The following is a 20,723-nucleotide window of genomic DNA, read 5'->3' as shown; positions in this document are numbered from 1 at the left end:
TTCTGCTTGAAAAATACCTGCTCTTATAGGGTACGAGGAGCAAGCAAGGCCTGCTGGGTGGGGGTAGGCTTGGTTCTGATTGGGCCCTTCTTTAGCCTGTCAAAAAGGCTCTTCCAGATGAAGTCAATCATAGGGGTAAATGCCCGGGTAGGTGGGTTAATCAAATCATTCTCTTAAACTTACATAAGTTAAGTAAATGGTACTAGGGGTGACAGGGTGGACCCAATCAGCTGGGAGTGGTCCAAGGAGGGATGTGTAGGCTGAAAGGAGAAGGGTTTGCCAGGTGTGCCAGGCTAAAGCAGGGAAAGTAGGGGAGGGGAGAGAGCAAAACGATCCCGACTCATGCCAGGGCCTGGAGGAAACTGGCTCTAAGATAGGGGACTGGTGCCAGGCTGAGGGGTGGGCCAGGGAAACTGAGCATCTTGTCCTGTTCCAGGGTCTTAGGGCTGTGGGACAGTGTGGGACACTGAGAGGGGAGTCTACAGATTGAGACATGTCAAAGCCACCTCCTGGTTGCACTCTAGGGCTGAGTTCACTCTGGGAGCTGCTGACCCTCTGAGTGGGGCCTGGAAGTTTGGAAGGCCAGTAGGTAGGTGGTGACAAATGAGGGAAGCATAACTGGCCAAGGCTGGTGATGTGCAGACTGCCCTTCGGCAGGAAGGAGAATGGCCTACAGGTTGGAGGCAGACAGGATCCGGGCAGTAGGAGGGGACCAGCAAGATGGCTTAGTGGATAAAGTTGTCTACTGCCAAGTCTGATGTCCTGAGTTCAACCCCAGGTTCCACATAGTGGAAAGAGAGAACGACTCCCAAAACACTGTCCTCTGATCTCCCCCACCCCATGTAGCACTCAAATGCCAACCTAGTTAAGCACAATCACGTGGCAGGTAAATAACTTTTTAAAAGACAGTGGAAGGAAGGGGCGACTGTTCTACGATGGGGTTGTGGGTTGGGTCCCCACCTGCTGGGGCAAGAAGCTGAAATGTGGTAATGCCATCTGGACTTTGCCTCGTGGGTTGTGAACAGCCTCTGGAACTGAGACGGAGTTGGAAGCCAGCTGAGACCCATCGTGTTGTCTGGACTGTGGAAAGGACAAACGATAGGGCTGCCCGGCACAGGAGCTCCGACTAGTCCTCAGCATCGACAGAACTGTAAGAGGTAAAGCAAAGGCTCTGGGTGAAGGAACCGAGTGCAAGGAGCAGGACAGGAGCCAGACCTGCATCAGAAGTGCTTCCAGGTGAGTGCTTAAGCACGCAGTTCAATTAGCCTTTACTTTATTTTAATGGTACCGGGGACCAGAAACTGATTGGAAGAGCTGTCCCATTGAGCTATGTGTTCAACACTTGAACCTGCTTGAACGTGTTGAGATGGGGACTGGTCAGACATCCCCCACCTCGGCCTTGGTAGCCACGATTACACATGTACACCACAATGCCAACCTCCAGCTAGACTTTTATTCTTCTGCTGTTTTGTTGCCGACTTTTTAAAACAATGTTTTCTGTCGAGTGGTAGTAGCACATGCCTTTAATTCCAGTACTTGGGAGGCAGTGGCAGATGGATTTCTGTGAGTTCAAGGCCAGCCTGGTCTATAGAGTGAGTTCCAGGACAGGCTCCAAAGCTACACACAGAAATCCTGTTTTAAAAAACCAAAAAAGAAAAACGAAAACAAATCAATGTTCTCAATATAAAATGTGCCTGTTTTAAGCACACAGTTCAATGGATTTGGTAAGCACATGCAGGTAACCGCCATCTGTGAGACCGGATCTCCTCCATCTCTTCAGACAGCTGCTCCAGCCCTCGGCAGCCCTTCCAGCCTTCAGGCTCGCGCAATGGCTCAGCTGCTTTTCATCACTATGGGGATTTTGAAAAATGGGCTCTCACACTTTCAGCTGGGCTGCTTCTTTGTCTCCCTCAGCCCCATCCCCAGGATCTCACGGAGCCCATACTGCCCTTCAGTATGTAGTGGAAGACACACTTAAACCTCTGGTCCCCTGCTCCCGCCTCCCCCTGCTGGAATTACAGGTGTGCATCGCCATGCCAGGTGTGGTGGTTTGAATAGAATGGCTCCCATAGGCTCATATATTTGGATGCTTAGCCACCAATGAGTGGAACTCTTTGGCAGGATTAGAAGGAGCAGGAAGTGTGGCCTTGTTGGAAGACGTATGTAAGTGGGGGCGGTGGGCTTTGAGGTTTCAAAAGCCCATGTTGGGCCCACTCTCATTCTCTCTCTCTCTCTCTCTCTTCTGTCTGGAGATCAGGTTGTAGATCTCAACTACTCTACAGCACCATGTCTGTCTGCTGCGATGATGATGAACTAACTCTGAAACTGTAAGCCAGCCCCAATTAAATACTTTCTTTCATAAGAGTTGCCTTGGACACGGTGTCTCTTCATAGCAATAGAACAGTAAGACACCTATTTATGCAGTGCTGGCTATCCAGGGCCTCTGGCGTGCTAAAGAAGCACTGTAACCAACTAACCAGCTCTTCTATATCCCCAATCCCTCTTTTCCTTTATCTCTTTTCTCATTTGCAGTACTGGAGACTAAGCATGGGTTCTCTGTCTCTGTCTCTGTCTCTCTCTCTCTCCTTTCTTCCTCTCCCCCTCCTTCTTCTCTCCTGTGTTGGTTAGGGTTTTTGTTTGTTTTGGTTTTTTTTTTTTGTCAACTTGATTCCACAAGCTGGACTCAATCGCCCGAAAAAGAGCCTCAGTTGAGAACGTGCCTCCATCAGGCCGGCCTGTAGGCAAGTCTGTGATGCATTTTCTTGGTTAATGATTGATGTAGGAGGGTCCAGACCGCTGTGGGTAGTACCATCCCTGGGCAGGTAACCCTGAGTTTTATTTAAAAAAAAAAAGTATACTGAGCAAGCCATGGGACTCAAGCCAGTAGCCGTGCACCCTTATGGTCTCTGCTTTGGTTCCTGCCTCCAGTTCCTGTCTTGACTTCTTTTGATGATGGATATGACCTGGAAGTGTAAGACAAATAAATGCTTTCCTCCCCCGGTTGCTTTTAATTGCAGTGTTTACCACAGCAGCAGAAACCCTAAGACACCATTGCTCTGCTTTTCCTTCCCTCCCTCCCTTTTCCTTCCCCCTTCTCTCCCTCCCTTCCCCTCGTGCCTCTCTTTTCCTTTTGAGTTTGTTTCATGCTATGTAATCCAGGTAGGTGAGGAACTTGAGGCAGTGTTGAAATAATAGGTGATTCACCACAGCCCTGATCCTTTTTTTTTTTTTTTTTTTTTTTTTTTTTTTAGCCTTCCTTGTGTCTATGCAGCAGCTTCTGAGGGTTCTCTGTGCCTTCTGCAAAGGCTGATGCTATAGTCACTGCTCTTTGGTCAGTAATTCCATGCTTTTGCAGTTGCTTCTAGTCTCAGTGGAGTCCTGGAGTTGGGGGGTTGGTCCTGTGTTGCTAGGCAGTGAGCTGAAGCCCCCATCTTTGCAGCTTTACTGTTTTTACCCACTGATACTTTTCTACCCCACAGTCTGCCCATCCACACCCCCATGGCAGCTAGTGGAGGCTCCCACTTCCTACGGCAGTTTCTCAGACTGCCCTTGTATGGTGACCTTGACCATGAGGAGTGTGGCCAGGCTTAGGGATGCTATCCTGGAATGGAATTTACTTGGTGCCTTTCACGTAGACTGGGACCAGGCTGCGCTTTTGTGTGGATGCTGACATCACCTGCCTGAGGTAGAGTTTGCCAAGCTTCTCCCTGCCCAAGAAACTCTTCTCTTTCTATACTGTAACTTGGGGAAGTCACTCTCCTGATAGCACAGTCTCTATCTAAGTTGGAAGATGAGTCTGCAAGATCAGTCTGCTGTCCCTGGAGAGTCATTTAGTCACTTGCATTGGCTTTGACTTGTGGATATGCATTCTGTACTGTGTGTTATAATCCAACACCTACCTGAAATACTTTGCTAATTATCATCATTATTAAAGTCATTATTAGCAATCAGTAGTTAACTATCTGGCTGTTCCACGACTCCAGCCCTTGCTACTGAGGCTGTCAGTTGGAAGCTGGGTCCTTGTGTGCTCCATAGTGGCAGTCAGCTTTCCTATTCTGGTTCCTGTGGCTTTCTCCCTCCAAGAATGGAGTGGGCTGACAGTAGCAGGAAAACAAGGGGAACTTCCAGCCAGGTATGGTGACACACACCTCTAATCCCAGTCTTTTGAAGGCAGAAGTAGGGGGATTGCTGTGAGTTCCAGACCAGCTTGCTCTCTATAGTGAGTTCTAGGCCGCCAGCTTAGGGATACATATCGAGACCCTGTCAAAACAAAAAGTCAAAGCAGAGAGATTTTTTTACTTTCAGCAAAGGAGTAATGACTCAACTAGGAAAATAACAACTTGAACGACAATGCAGAAACTCTGAGCCTCCAAAAGACTGGTATTATTTGTGTTAGCCTCTGCCTCTATTTAGGCTTCAAGGAGCCAGCTGAGGAACTGGAGGGTCTCTCTCGGGATGCTGGCCTAGAGCCCTCCTGTGCAGAGCAAGTCTGCAGAAAGCACACAGCGATGAGAGTGGGAGACTGGCGGGTTTCCCCTCTTTGGCAGACCCTGAAGGCCTGAGTTCCTGGGAGTGAGTGGGTTTGCCTGCTTTCAGATAAAGCAGCTGATCTCACGAGCCCTCAAGGCAAGAACACATTTCCCGCCTGGGAAGAGCAGGGCAGTGAAAGCTGGAGAGGAGTTCTGCCTGAGGTTGTGTTTTGTGGGTCTACTCTGGGAAAGGAAGTCCTAGGAGCAGTCAGCTGAGACAGCTGGATTCCAACATGGTACAGGACTGGGGGAGATGTTGTGTGCCCTTGTTATAGAGAACCTGGTGATCTTGATTGGTTAGATGTGTGTACATGCAAATGAGGCATGAAATGTGACCCATCAGGAATGTGCTAAGAAAGCCAACCTAACCTGAATATGTTCTCAAGAGGTCTACTGTTCTGTCGCCTTTCCCGTTCCCTCAATGTTGCAGCAGAGTGGAGAAAGTGAAAGGAGAAAATTGAGGACCCCCCCCCCAACACGCAGTTTTCCCATCAGTTCTGGCTCTGATTGCCACGGAGCCACAGCAGCCTGCTGTGGAGCCTGAGCTCAGTTTTAGAGCCTGCTTTCTAGGCTGACCAGAGCCCTCCAGTCATGGCCCCGGGCTCTCAAGTGATGCCTTCAGGGTTCTTGAGTGGGTTCTATCAGCGAGGATAGTGCTTTAGTCCTCTTGCTGCCACAGCAGCCATGAGGCAGAAGGCACCTGACTGTCAGAATGATGGCAGATCTGCTTGCTGGGGGCCGTGCAGTCAAAGGTGTGGAAAGGCATGGAAAGTTGGGTGGAGGTGGGGGGGCATTCACTGCTGTAAGAGTCTGACTGCCTTCGCACCCAGGGTTCTCAGTTCTGGCTGCTGCTATGCAGCTAGGATCTCAGATAGCTCCTGGGAGTCCTCCTGCTGCTGTCACCAGCTAGGGTTGTCATAGGGGCTGTCCCTACCCATGTTACCACGGCCCATGGAACTTTATGTTTTGTTTGGCTCCTGCCCTCCACCCCATCCTCCCTGGATTTTCATGTGCTTTAGAATTGAACACACATGTTCTTCTCTTGCTGTGGCATGGAAGTCCTCCCCTGGTGACAGCTCACAGTGTGAAGTTTGTGTCCCATCTAAGAGACTTTCACCTATTCCAAAGTCAAGAAGAGTGACCTAAGGCATGAGTACAGTTTTGGCGAAGGGACAGGTGGGTTAGTCAGGAAAGCAAGCCAGAGGCCTCTCAGAGCTCACAGTGACTCTGGTTTGCAGGTTGCGTGTGCCAGGCATGGCTCTCAGTCCTACCCCTGGGCTCAGGCACTCCACCTGCCGGCAGCTCCAGGAAGATGAGTATTGCCAGCATTCTCACTCTCCAGATGAAGCCACTGAGGAATGGGGGTGATTGAGTGTCCATAGCCTGTGGGCAGAACCAGGTGTGAACCTGAGTCTTGCCTTCCTCAGCACATTCCCGCCACTCGTAAGAGATGACAACTAAGTTTGAGGTGACATTTGAATTCAACTGGAAATCAAACTCTTCTTAGTCTTCTTTCTAATTTTGTTTTATTAATTTTTCGGTTCACATGGATTTATTTAATGTGGGGGAGGGACACTGGGGTTATGGATGATTGTGAGCCACACTGTGGGTACTGGAATCAAACTCTGATCCTCTTCAAGAGCAACAAATGCTCCCAACAGCTGAGCTACTTCTCCAACCCTTCTTAGTCATCTTATTCATGGCAGTATCACTTGAATATATACTCGTAAAATTATAATTAATATTGTTTCCCCATAAACTAAGGTCTTTTTATTTTCTCAATTGGGACAACATCACTGAATCGTCTCATAAAACTATCATTAATATCTGTTGTTTGCTTACAAACAATCTTATTCATGACTCTTTCATTATTTTAATCCTCTGAAAAATCTTCCTCACCTTGTATTAGCTAGCTTTGTATTACTACAGTACAATACTTTGGGGCAGCCAACTTTATAAAAAGGAAAGATTTTCTTGGCTCACAGCATTGTTGGCAGAAAGTCCCAACAACATGACACAGATTTTCTCCCTGATAAGGGGAGGAATGGAGAGAGCAGAAGTTAGGGAAAGAGGCCACAATGATGAAGGCCGTGTGCATGCGTGCGTGCGTGCATGCGTGTCAGCAGGATCAGGAGGCTAAGGGTTATGAAGAGAGACATATTATCTGAAAACAGCTAAACAATTGATAGACCTTATTGGCAGTGTCAATAAGTGATGGGGGAAGTCCTTCTGTGTATATGCTGTCCTATTGGTTGATAAATAAAGCACTGTTGGCCATTAGGGAAGCAAGATATGTGGGACTAGGAGTCAAGGAGGATTCTGGGAAATGTAGTCAAGAGTAGAGAGTCACCATGTGATCCTAGGAAGAGAAGATGCATGAGACTGCGTCCTCGGTAAGATAAGACCTTATAAAAATATATATTAGTAATTATGGGTTAATAATTAAGTCAGAGCTAACCATAAAAAACATAGCAAATGGCCAACAGCTTCATAATTAATATAGTGTTCTGTATGCTCATTTGGGACTGATATGGCTCAGGGACCAGGCTGGAGGGAAGAATGCATGTTACAAATAAGTCTTCACAAAAAGCTTACATGGCCACACAGGAAGACAGAGAGACAAACAGAGGCCCACAATCCCCTCTGTCTGAGTCACTGTTCTATTGCTGTGAAGAGACACCATGACCATGGCAACTCCTATAAAAGAAAGCATTTAATTGGGGCTGCTTTACAGCTTCAGAGTTAGTCCATTATCATCATGGCAGGGCATGTGGCAGCACACAGGCAGACATGGCACTGGAGCAGCAGTTGAGAGCTACATGCTACATCCTGACCAACAGGCAGCAGGGGAGAGAGAGAGAGAGAGAGAGAGAGAGAGAGAGAGAGAGAGAGAGAGTCCACCAACTAGGACTAGACATTCAAATATAATGAGCCCATTCTCAGACAACCACACCCTGCAAGCGCACATCCCAGTGACCTAGCTTCTCAGGCTCCATTTCCCTAAGATTCTACCATTTTCCAATAGAGCCACCCTGGGACCAAGTCCCTGTTACCATAGACCCTTGGATCATCAAACACATTTACCATTGCTCTTCTGTATTGCATAGGGGATTACAGTCATTAGGAGGCCCATTCAAGGTCAAATCTAATAAGCCTTGAGTTATAACATAATCCAGGTTCAGGCACTGTCAAGTCTGCATGGACAGCTCACATGCCTAAAAACCTCCAGAAGTGGTAGGATAAATTTGCTCAAAACAAAACAAAATGAACAAAAAAAAACCTCTTTGGGAAGACAGTTCAATCTGTAAAGGGCTTTCATGGGGACTTGAGTTTGAGCCCCAGAACCCATGTAAACTGGGCATGGAGGCTCATGGTTGCAATCCCAGCTCTGGAGAAGCAGAGACTGGACTTCCTGGCTGGCCAGTCCAGCCTACTCAGCAAGCTCCAGGTCTCAGTGAGAGACTTTGTCTTTAAAAAAATGAAGTGGACAGTTGTGATGGCTAGTCATATGTCAACTTGACCCAAACTAGAGTTACTTGATAGGGGACCTCAATTGAGAAAATGCCTCCATAAGATCCAGATGTAAGACATTTTCTTAACTAGTGATCAATAGGGGAGGGCCCAGCCCATTGTGGGTGGTGCCATCTCTGGGCTGGTGGTTCTGGATTCTGTAAGAAAGCACACTGAGCGAGCCATGGGGACCAAGCTAGTAAGCAGCATCCTTCCATGGCCTCTGCATCAGCTCCTGCCTCCAAGTTCCTGCCCTGTTTGAATTTCTGTTCTGTCCTGTTTCAGTAATGTACTGTGATATGGAAGAGTAAGCCAAATAAACCCTTTCCTCCCCAGCTTGATTTTGGTCATGGTGTTTCATTGCAGCAATAGTAACCTAACTAAGACAATAGTTCCTGTTGATCTCTAATGTCTGCGACTACATGCATACATGCATGTACACACATGCATGTACACACATGCATACCTAGGTACACATAGACAAATGCCCTTCTATGTGTGTGTCACTCAAGTAGCTACTGCTGCAGAGCACCCTTCCAGTGCAAACTTCCTGTGGCATGGAAAATTCAATATAATTATGAAATTTTAGCCCGCCCCCGCCTGCCTGGGAATCTCCAGACTCCGGCGATCTCCAGGACCTGAGGTTTCCGGAGCTCTTCGGGGTCGCTTCGCCCGGAGCAGGCTTCTTTGGCTTGTGAGCCCTCAGCAGATGCCTGCCTCTTCCAGCATGAGGGTCTTCTTGCCTGTACTGCTGGCAGCCCTTCTGGGTGTGGAGCAAGCCCATTCCCTGGTATGCTTCTCCTGCACCGACCAGAAGAGCAATTTGAAATGCCTGTGGCCAACTGTATGCCCGAGCTCAGACAATTACTGTGTCACAGTATCTGCTACTGCTGGCTTTGGGGATATCAACCTTGGCTACACCCTGAATAAGGGCTGTTCCGAGATCTGCCCTCGTGAGAACATCAATGTCAACTTAGGTGTGGCATCTGTGAATAGCTACTGCTGCCGGCATTCCTTCTGCAATATCAGCACAGCTGGCCTCGGACTTCGTGCTAGTGTCCCACTCCTGGGCCTTGGACTCCTGCTCAGCTTGCTGGCTCTGCTGCAGCTGGGCCCCTGACCATCCCCGTGTATGCTCCCCGTATTCCCCCAGTTCAGGAAGAAAAGCTAGGGGGACCCTAGGAGCCTTCAGCTTCTGAGTGTGTCTAGTCCCCCTCCACATTCTTTCAACATCAGGGCTAAGCACCAAATGCTTCCACATCTGCTCTGTTGAAGTGGGACTAGCTACTCTTGTGTCCAGAACCAACCCTGTAACCTCCCTTGGGGACCAGGAAAGGGGTAAAATCCTTCCTCAGAGTCTTAGAGTACCAAGGTCAGTACAGTGTGTCCTATGGACACACTGACAAGGGGGGGAACTACCCAAATGAATATATACCTGTGTGAAAAAAAAATTATGAAATTTTAAAAAACATAGCTTAAATATAAAGAACTCTAACACAAGCCCAATGGCTAGACAGAGCCTAGAGTCAGAAATAGAGAAAGGAGGCTGAGGTATGGAGGAGCCGTCTGGAGAGTCCAACACACACTTAATGGGTAGAGAGGCGCTGTTCAGAGAACAGAGTGAAGATCTTCTGGAATTGAGAAAAAGCATGAGTGCTCAGAGAAGAATGGAAATTTTCAAAAAGGATAAAAATAAATAACTTTACACTCAAGCATTGTGTGGGTGAACCTGCCAAAAACAGGAGGCAAAGAGAACCAGCAGAAAGCAACAGCGACAGAAAGAGATATATTGTCTGAAAACAGCTAATCAGTTGACAGCGACTTCTTATTGGTGGTGTCAACAGATCTTCAATATGTGTAGAGAAGACAGTGTCAGGGAGAGTTTTGTGCCAGCTGATGCTTGGGAGAGAAGCTGAAGGCAAGAAAATATTTTTTAAGCTCTGCAGAAAAAATAAAGCTCCATCTAACTCCCCAGGAAAGAACTTTAAAACATTGTCTTAAAGAAAGAGCATTCATTCTAAAAGAGGCATGAGAGCCCATGAATGAACAACCAGTCTGTGTGCCTTGTGACCAGGCAGTATTCCACACCTGCTAACCAGAAGCTCTGCAAACAGAGCCAGGAGGCAGAACACTATAATTGGGGGTAGGGTGGGGCTGTGCAATAGGCAACAGGGGTTCAATCATCTGGGCTGCCCTTGGCATCATTGAGACATTAAAAACATAGATTCTGGCCTGGAGAGAGGGCTCAGTAGTTAAGAGCACTTGCTGCTCAATCATGAGAGCAGAAACTTGCTTCTCAGTCCTACATCAGCTGGCTCACAAATACCATGTAACTCGGTTCCGAGGGATCTGTTGCCCTCTTTTGGCTCCCATGGGCACTGAAAATTCATGTGTGTATGCACTCACACACACAGGCATATATAATATAAATAAAACATGGATGCTAGCCCCTTTCTTCCATGGCTCCTAATGGAGTAGAGCTATGGGTAGCAGATGTCCTCCCCAAAGGAATGAGCCACAGGTCAGGAGATGGGTCTGGTTGAGCTCCCTTCCATTCAGATTCAAATCCCATTCCAAGCCTGTGGCAAAATGCTATGGAGCTGTTGCTGCGACTCTGTGTTCTATTTAGTGTTACAAGCGTCATGCAAGGGCTGCTGAGTGGTAATTTGGTCTGCCACCAACCAAGAAAATGATGAGGACGTGGAGAAAACAGGAAGAGCAGCTTTCAGCTGCTAGATGTGGCAAACACAATAATTACATGTTTTCCCTGGAAAACACTTTAATATACTTTCAACACACACACATAAAAAGTATTTAAATGTTTTCTCCAAATTTTTCTTCTTTGGAAAATTGGCATGTAGCATGCTGTCTTCTGCCTGTAGGTAAGATATCAAATTAGCACGGGACCACAGCTTCCCAAGAGAATCTCAGAGAGGTTCCAGAGATAGAGAGGAGTGGGCTGTCACTCCGCCTGAAAACAGTGGGGACTCCAGGAGCAACTAGTGGTGCTTGCATTCCTGAGACTGCATGGGGGCAGTCCTAAGCAGAAGGGCATGGAAGGGAGGGTAAGGAGGTCAACTTTTTGAGGTCAACTGTCACCATCCCAAATTACCTTAGGTAAGCCACAAATTGTGACTTACATGATGAGGCCAAAGGGGTCTACGGAATGCATGTGGACTCTCAAAAATCAGGGAGGAAAAGCAGGGGGCATTAGAAGCAAATAGACGATCCACTGAAGGGGAAGTCAGAAGTGTGAGCGGGGGGAGGATCTCAGCCTTCCCAGCAAAGACACTGAAGTGTGCCTGCAAATCCATCAGATGGGCAAGAATGCCCCTAGACTCGGGCATTTGAACACTTGGTCTCCAGTTGGTTGCTCTGTTGGGAGATCTGGGAGGTTCGGCATTGGTCCCGGAAGTGAAGTACATCATTGTGGATGGGCTTTGAGGTTAAAACTCATGCTGCTTCCAGTCTGTTCTCTGCTTCATGTTCAAGGTTCCAGCCAACATACCTGCCACCTGCTGCCATACTGCCCCTGCCTGCCATTGCAGTCTATAACCTTCTAGAACTGTAAACCAAAATAAACTCTTGTAGAGTTGTCTTGATCATGGTGTTTTATGACAACAGCAAAGTAGCTACTATAACCATTGTCAGGGAGATGCATGGTTGGGGGTGGTAGTGCAATATATCTTGGGCTCTTCTAGTGGGAATGTGGATCGAGGCATTCTGGAGAGCAATCCAGTGGTGAGTCAAAGCATAGCATATGCCCAGTAGCCCAGGGGCCAGGTGGCCCAGTGGGTCAGCAGTTACTCCCATGCAGATCAGTCCTAAGGGAAGTCAGGTTTTGTGAGAAACACAGGAAAGCAGGGCTTGACCTCACCTTGTTTTGGGAACCAGGAAGACTGAAGCCCCCTATGTATTCTTTGTCAGAGGAATGGAGGGATAAGCATGGTGGCCATGAGGCCAGAGTGACAAAGAATGAGCACCACAGTGTGGAGGGTGGGAGACACATCTAGTGGGGAAAAGAGAAGAAACACTATCCACCTAATCATATATTATCACTTATGCAAGCTGAACACAGTGCGTCAGTCAACAACAGACCAAAGGACTATCAAGAGATGCTGCTACCCGGTGACCTTGTAGCCTTCATTCCACGATGTTTGCACATTGACAATAGCATATCTCAGAAAGTGTTCCCGATTGCTGGGCAATAATACATCGATGTATTTGCAGAAGGTAATTGTGATGATTAATCTTGATTGCCAAATAGATGAATAGATGAGACTGAAAATCTCCATGGAAACAAGCCTTTGGGCATGTCTGTGAGGGAGTTTCTAGTATGCTAATTGAGAGAAGAAGCCCACCCTGCATGTGGGCAGCAACATAGCATGGGCTGGAATCCCAGACTGAGTACCAGCGTTCATCTCTCTCTGCTTCCTGAGTGTGGATGCAATGTGACAGACTGCCTTGTGTTCCTGCTACCATGACGGGCTGTACCCTCAAATTGTGAGTCAAAAGATGCTCCCTTTCCTTACTTTGCTTTACTCAAGTGTTTGTCACAGCAGTGAGGAGAGAGACAGAGACAGAGACTCAAAATACCCTCAGAAAGAGCTTTGCACAGGGATGAGGAGAGCCAGCCACAAACTGAGGTAGAAGCCAAGTTTGTCTACAGACACAGCTGTCTCTTCCTTTCTTGGGCCTTCAGAGTGACTACCTTTGCCAAGGTCGTTTGAGTAAGTCCTGGTTCAAAGGCTCCATTCTTCAACCCACTTTTGCTTCAGAACTGTGGATTCCAGGCTGTGCTTTAAGGGCTATGATGTAAGTTGTAGAAACTGACCTTCCTTCTTGACTATTCCACTAACTACTTAGCTGCTCCTTCATCCTGCCATGGGGAACAGAATACACTGGTGGATTAAACTGAATTAAAATTGGTAAATTAGTTGAAGAGTTGACATTTGATTTTTAAATATGTGTGTGTGTGTGAATTTGTACATACACACATTGCCTGTCTATCAATGATGTATATTTGTATCTGTCATCTATTATCTATTTATCATTTATACTTCCTTTCTCTTATTTATCTAATCCTCCCATCTGCCCACTTATTGATCTATGCATTCTACTCAATCAGTTCTTCTATTATCTGTCAATCAATCATTATTTCTCTATCATCTTTATCAATCTATTATATATCTATTTTCTTTTATATCTGTATCTCTCTACTTTATCCATTCATCAACCCATCCATCCAACCAGTCTATCCATTTGTTACATCCATATATATAACTTCTTTACATGACCATCTATGCTTTTGAAGCTACACATGAGCCCACACTGATGACTCCAGCCTTGGTCCATGGCCTGCTTCCATGATGAGAAACCTGGCTCTTTGGCATGCCCATTTCATGCACATACACATGATTGTTGAGTCTCAAGGGCACATGCTGTATAGGTGACCTTTCACTCAGAGCTCAGTGCTTCCAGAACATCCCATTGGGCTTAGGTTGTTTTTTTGTTTTTGTTTTTGTTTTCCACCATGTCTGAAAGGCTGAGCATCTCTCCTGTCCTGCCGTGGAGTTGCTCACACCTGTGAAACACAGTTGGACTGCTTGGTCCCTTTTTGCCTTCCACATTGGAATCCTTCTACTTCCTGAATGATTTTTAGTTTGAATATGTTAACGTTCCCTCCTGCTGCTGTAAAGCTGCATGGGTTTGCACAAGTGTGAGTGTCACGTGTTCCCTACAGAAACACACAAGACAGCTCCACCACAGTGCCACGCTTCATCTGTTCAACCTGCCCCTGAGGCTTGATTTTCAAACATCTCTATGGTTTTGCCTTTTTAGAATGTTGTATAATTGGACTGAGATCGTGTGTAGCTTTTTCTTGTCTGGCTCTTTTGCCTAACAATTAAAATTTATCTGTAGCATTTTGTGCCTTGATATGGTTTTTCCCCACTCTTAACTAATGGATTTTACTTTTTATGCAAGTTTTTGTGTGTATCATTAGTTTTAAGTGTACAGAAAAAGTGAACAGAGCATATAGCATTTTCACTGAAGCCCCACCCTTACGACTCCTATTAGCGACACCATGTAGCACTGTTTGCTGCAATGAGTGAATGAAGCTGCACGCATTAGAGCTAATGAAAGCTTGTGGTTTACACTGATATTATCTTGATATTGTATGTTCTGTAGTGTCCACCATAGATGTTTCAGGTAGAATACTGTCACTGCCTAAGTAACTTCTATATTCATCCCTCTACATGCTTCTCAAATGGGTGGGATCACCTGGAATATATACTCTTTTCAACATTAAAGGTGAATTTTGAGGGACTAGAGAGATAGCTCAGTGGTTAAGAACACTGAATGCTTTTCCAGAGGATCTGGGTTTGATTCCCAGCACCCGCACAGTGGCTTACAACCAGCAACTCCAGTCAAGAGGATCCAAACCCTCTCATGACCTCCACAGGCACTAAATGCACATGACACATAGACATACTTGCAGGCAAAACACCCGTGTACATGAATGACGGAGGATGTCCTTCTGTATGCTGAGGATATATGTTTCTCATACTGATGAAGAAAGCTGTTTTTGCCAGTGGACAGGCAGAATTTAGCTAGGTGGGAATTCCAAACAAAGAGACATGGAAAGGAAGAAAAAGGACAGTTGCCATTGTAGCCGCCAGGAAGGCAGGGTCCCCTGGCATCATTGGTAAGTGAAGGCCATATAGAGATACATAGGTTAATAAAAATGGGTTAGCAATTAAGAGAGAACTAGCCAATAAGGAGCCTAAGCCAATGGCCACAATTAAAAATATACATTAAGTCTCTGAATGGTTATTTCTTAAGCGGCCATGGGACCCGGTGGGCAGAGGAAAACCAGTCCAGTGGGACCGAGAAAATGGAGAAAGTCTCCTTCTACACATAAAATAAAAATAAATAAATATTTTAAGGTTAATTTTCATGTTGTTAGTGAGTTATGCGGTGGTTGCAGCTGTTTATTTATTTTTGTACTCCAGACTGGCCCTAAACTCGCCACCTTCCCAAGGCTGTGACATCTAGCTCTTGATGTCTTTTCATAGCTTGATAGTTAATTTCTTTTCGCTTTTAATAATATTTCACAGTTGGGATAAGCTGGTTAGGTTTTGTCAACTTGGCACAAGCTAGAGTCACTTGGGGAGAAGGAACCTCAAATGAGGCATTGCCTCCATTAAGCTGTCCTGGGGTTACTGCAGCCGGGTATTTTCTTGATGCATGATTGACGTGGGAAGGCCCAACCCACTGTGGGCAGTGCTGTTCCTAGGAAGGAGCCCCTGGGCTTTATAAAGAAACAGGTTGAGCAAGCCGTTGGCAGCAAGTCAGTAAGCAGCTCCCTTCATGGTTCCTGCCTCTACCCCTGTTGGAGCTGGACCCTCAAAGATAGACTGTAAAGCCAGATAAACCCTATCCTCCCCAAATTGATTTTGGTCAGTGTTTTATCACAGCAACAGGAAACCAAACCAAGACAAGGAAGGGGTGATGGGGGCTGGACGGATGCTCAGTAGTTGGGAGCACTTGATCTTTCAGAGAACCCAAATTCAGTTCCAGCACCTACATCATACAGCTCACAACCAGCTGGAAGTCCAGCTCCAGAGGCATCTGATGCCCTCTTTTGGCCTCCATGCAGACTTTGTGCAGTAGAATTCTCCCTCCCTCTCCCTCTCTGTCTCTCTCTCTCTCCCTGTCTCTCTCCCTCCTCATCTCTCTGCTTTCCTCTCCTTCTCTGTCTCTGCCCCCTCTCCCTCCCCTTCTCTCTGCCCCCTCCCTCCCTCCCTCTCTCTCTTGTGCACATTAATGATAATAGTAATAATTAATAATAATATCTCTCACCTCTTCATTTCATTTATTGAAGGTCTCTCAGATGCTTCTTAGATTTGCTAATTAAGAATAAAGCCACTATGAACATCTTTGAGCAAGTTTTTGTGTGCATAAGCCTTCGGGAAATTTGGGCAAATCCCTAGGAGTACAGGCTGCAGACTTTATAGTGACAACATACTTAACCTTGTCAGAAGTGGCCAAACTGACTTCAGAATGCCCACACCACTTTGGGTCCCCCAGCTGCTAAGGCCCATTCCTTTCACCCCACCTCCTCCCTGTGCCTGCCACTGTTCTGGATTGTAGCCATTCTAACCCCCTGTGAATTACACTGTTTCAGTGTGTGTTCCCCAATGACAAATGCTGTTGAGATCTTTTCCCATGCTTAGCTGTCACAATACCTCTTTTAATATATCCAGAATTAAAGTCCTCCATTTATCTTCTCCAGCAAAATACATAGTACATTTCCTTACAACATTGTTCACAATTTTCTGTGAAAGCACTTTCTGAGGATTTAATATTTCCTGTCCCTGTGCAAATGAGATTTTTTTGGATGGTAGGGGATGCTGGTATTGCATAGGAAAGCCAGGTACTTGAGGAAAACTCTCTCAGATTGAAGCCTCTTAATTAATTCCAGTTATTTTTCTTCAATACTCTTGGGAAATATAGACATATAAACATATCATTTATAATAATTATGATTTTGTATCTTCACTTACAAGAATTATACCTCTTATCACTGGTGCATATGTAACTGAAGTGGTTGGAAAATGTTAAATGAAAATTATGGAAACCAAGATTACATTTTATTCTTCATTCTGTTGGATTTTTAACATGATGGCTGCTGACTTGAGGTTGCTTTTGTAGGCTGGATAAAAAAGAATCCTTCCAAATACCCAGTTTCTCATAGGGAATTAAATTAATTACTCGATTAGGTACTGGCAATTAAGATGTAGAAGCTTATATGGAAATATGTTCGCAAATATTGTTAAGTGAAATGTGAGCTCCCAACACCACCCACTCCTCCATTGTGTTAGCTCATGTGAATACTGCTGGTGGGACTTTGTTCTGTCGCTGGTTCCCCATCTGGGATAGATGTTTGTTCTCATTTCCCTGGGAATAGTGACACACAGAACCCAGACAGAGGCCTGGGGATGCCAAAGTGACTTTCTTCTTACCCAGTCCAAGCCAGGAGGTGGGGACCCCAGGGCTGCAGTGATACTCCTGTGACAGTGTGGCTGCCTGCTTCCCTACCACATCCCAAGACCTCAGAACAGTGATGAGGACTCCAGCTTTCAGGCAACAAACAGAAGAGGGCAGACAATGGGCTGGGCCAAGAATGAGCCTCCTTCCCTCTCAGGTGTAATGTTGACCACCTGAGTGCCAAAGAAGACCCAATGTCTCAGAGTGGTCCAGCAGAATTCACACAGGCAATACTAGGAGGAGGATGACGTCACCCTGTACGGAGAAGCTAAGCTGACCCTGGCTGCTGGAGGGCTTTGTCCCTGTGACCCTGGGGTGGTCTCCCTGTCAGGTCTGTCTGATGCTAAGCTGACACCAAGTAATCCCAGCCTACTCCTAGAAGATGGGATTCCCGAAGATCTGAGCTCATGACCTGTCCCTGAGTATGAGAGACACCCGAGGCTGTTTCTAAAATCACGAACACATAGAGGCCAAAGTTCCACACCCTCTGGCACAGGGTGGTGTGGGGGCTGGGAGAATGGCATCTTCCTCCCTCGTGTCTCCTCTTAAGGGATGAAATGAGTTAGCATCTAATCAAAATATTGCTTTTAACCTTAGTTGGGATATCAATAAACAAAATCTCCCACAACTTTGCTATTTATCAAAAGGAAATGCAAGCAAAATGAGATAACAGCCAGAGAGCAGAGGTTTAAAGCCACGAAATCCGCTGTGCGAGCCCCAGCTCAGGAGCTCAGGGCACATGGGCGACTCCGATAACAAAGCCACTGCTGACCGGCTCCCCACCTCCGGGAGGAAGACTTCAGACCCTCTTAGACTGAAGGCATCAACCTTTACTCTTTCTCATCCCATCCCCCACCTCATCTGTAAAAATAATCAGGCTTTCTTTTTCATTCTAGACCAGTCCTTTTACTTACTGGATGTAAAACGTTTGTCTTCCAAGCAAGTGACTTCCTCCAGGGTGCAGCTCAGTATACCTTTGTTTGTTTGTCTTTTTAAAGAGCTTTCATGAACTCCCATGTTCTGTTTCCATGGCAGAATTGAGACCTCCCCTCCACAGCACACTCTCCTCACCAGAGACTCAGGCCATGAGTTCTCTCAGGCAGGCTGCTTCCTGGCGCTGCCCCTTTGTCTTTTCTTTGCTCTCTCTTTTTTAAAATTTTTATTTCTTTTCAATTTCATTTTACATTCCAACCACATTTCTCCCTCCCACCTCTCCTCCCACCCCCACTTACCTCACCCCAACCCATCCCCCATCCACTCCTCCCAAAGGGTAAGGGCTCCCACGTGCAGTCAACAAAGCCTGGCCCATTGAGACAGGACCAAGCCCCTCCCCCTGCATTAAGGTTGAGCATGGCCTCCCACCACAGGGAATGGGCTTCCACAAGCTAGCTCATGCACCAGGGATAGATCCTGGTCCTGCCGCAGGGGCCCCTCAGATAGACCAAGCTCCACAGCTGTCTCCCACTTGTGGAGGGCCTAGTTTGGTCCCATGGAGGCACCACAGTTGTCCCTCTAGAGTTCATGAGGTCCCACCAGCTTGGTTCAGCCTTTGCATTCTCGTGTGTTCACACACCTTTGGGAAGAAACTGGTTTATAAGGCAACTGAACAACTCTGCCTGGGCCAGAAAGAAAATGATAGTCTAGCCAACAACAGACAACGAATCCAAACCCTCCTGGACTCCAGCAAGGGGTTCATAGACATAGTGCCTCAGAATTATGAGTTAGGGATCCTACCAGCTAAACCTTCAGAGCTGTCACAGGTCATTTTAGCTTTTGAAATGTATGGAATTCTTTCACAGCTCATGGTCTGACCCACCTTCTAGCCTTTTCTTCATTCATGTTGATCATTTGTATTTTGTATGAAATTGTCCAGCTTTTCAACACTTCAAACCCTTCCACAGAGTGGAACATATGTTTTATTACATGTGTTCGTCCTCCATACACTCAGTCCCCTCCCCATCTCAGGACCATAGCAGCTATTCCCCCATGTCTTCATCGTCTATACCGCTAACAGGCACCTCCTCTTTCATTGCGCTGACTCCTTAGCCCTGAAGAAAGACACCAACTGTGCTCTACTACTGTATTCTCACTCAACACTCCTTCCGCTCTTGCATCTGGCCGTACATGTGTGTGGCTTCCCCCAGACAAGCTGGTCTCCAGCAGGCATTTGCCTGGCATCTACAGTGCAGAGCAAGTCTCATGCCGCCAGCATGGTGATCGTGTCCAACATTGCAGGTTTGAGACCTTTGTCCCAAGTAGCATCCCCTCTCCATTGCAGAGGCCTGCCCTGCCACAACTCAGACTATGACCAGGCTTCTAACTGAGCTGTTGTACACCAGGATTCACACCACGCTCCCTCCCAGGGTGAGGTCATTTGAGAACACTCAAAACTCAAGGTCATTTTGCTGTTTCAAAGTACTTTCTGAATAATGCAAATGAACAACCAGGTGTAGAGACTCAGGTGATCAGTTTTCACTTGACACAGTCTAGACTCACCTGGGGAGTCTCAGGGAAGGATTGCCTGGATCAGGATGGTGGGTGGGCGTGTCTGTGGGGACTGTCTTGAGGCGGAAAGATCCGCCCACTGTGGGCAACACCATTCCCTAGACAGGGCATCCTAGACTGTATAGGAGTGGATAAAGTAAACCAGTGGTAAGTATGCATGCATTGTTTCTATCTGCTCTCAACTGTGAATGTGACTAGACACTTCAAGTTCCTGCCTTGACTTCTCTGTAGGGATGGGCTGTGGCTAGGAAACAAAAGGTGAATAGATACTTTTTTCCTTCAAGTTGCTTTTGTGGGGTATTTTATCACAGCGGCAGGAGAGGGAAAGCACAAGAGCTTCTGCCCCAATAGAGCTGATGTAGTCTATCTCTTGGCACATGTGTTAGCTGCTGTTACTATGTAACAAATACATCCTAGAGATAAGCAGTTTACAAGGAGCAATTTTAATTCTGGCTCACAGTCTTGGAGGTCTCCATCTGTGATCAGTTCCACTCATAGCTTTAGGCCTGTGGTGAGATAGCACAACACCGTGGAACACGTGGACAGCAGAGCTGCTCGCTTCACCACCTCACAGCTGGGATGCGAAGCAAGAGAGGAAGAGGGAGGGACCTGCCTCCCACAATCCCTCTTGAGTACAGGACTCCTGGTGACATGAAGACTTCCCACTAGGCCCCACCTCTCCAGGATTCCACCATCACCTCACACAGCCCACTGGGGCCTTTGGAGGGCAGGTGAAATCTACAGAGCAATGAGAGCAGCAGTCAGCGCTGGGGGACTGAAGACTCCACCTTCTGAAACATGGATGGCCCCCTGAGGACCAGTCCCATCTTAACTTAAGGCTATATAGGAAGTAGCCAATTAGCATACAGACAAACATTCCTGGGTTTTAGTATGCCAGGAAATGACACTAAAATTTCTCTGTGTCACAGTGTCTGGGGTTTCAAGATCTTAGCTCTGTGAAATCTCTTCTGTCTGTTTCTTGCCTCTCACATTGATCTATGGCCATGTTTTTTTAAAATCACATCATTTCCCCTTTGAATAACTTCTTCCATGCTCTGCAACAGAGTTCTAACACTGCCTGCTGCTGTCTGGGTGTCAGGCTACACAGGTTAGGGTTCAAGCCTCCTT

General features: G+C 46.7%; 1 protein-coding gene and 1 long non-coding RNA gene across 2 annotated transcripts in view; both read left to right on the top strand.

The window, feature by feature from the left end:
* Nucleotides 1-975: 975 nt before the first annotated feature.
* Nucleotides 976-20,723, top strand: part of LOC110341067 — a 31,652-nt gene continuing 11,904 nt past the window's right edge. The window contains exon 1 of the long non-coding RNA XR_002382960.2: nt 976-1,236. This is a non-coding gene — a long non-coding RNA (uncharacterized LOC110341067). The remainder of the gene's footprint in view (nt 1,237-20,723) is intronic.
* Nucleotides 8,640-9,479, top strand: LOC101835497 (lymphocyte antigen 6E-like). The gene has a single exon (XM_040738396.1). It carries the CDS (start codon nt 8,749-8,751, stop codon nt 9,157-9,159), a length of 411 nt encoding a protein of 136 aa, XP_040594330.1. The 5' UTR covers nt 8,640-8,748; the 3' UTR covers nt 9,160-9,479.

This window comes from Mesocricetus auratus, unplaced genomic scaffold, assembly GCF_017639785.1.
Source record: "Mesocricetus auratus isolate SY011 unplaced genomic scaffold, BCM_Maur_2.0 Super-Scaffold_100676, whole genome shotgun sequence".
Taxonomy (NCBI): domain Eukaryota; kingdom Metazoa; phylum Chordata; class Mammalia; order Rodentia; family Cricetidae; genus Mesocricetus; species Mesocricetus auratus.
This window is presented reverse-complemented; position numbering and strand designations above follow the sequence as displayed.

Coding starts and splice junctions, on each gene's coding strand:
- LOC101835497 (XM_040738396.1), top strand. CDS start 8,749: ATGCCTGCCTCTTCCAGCATGAGGGTCTTCTTGCCTGTACTGCTGGCA.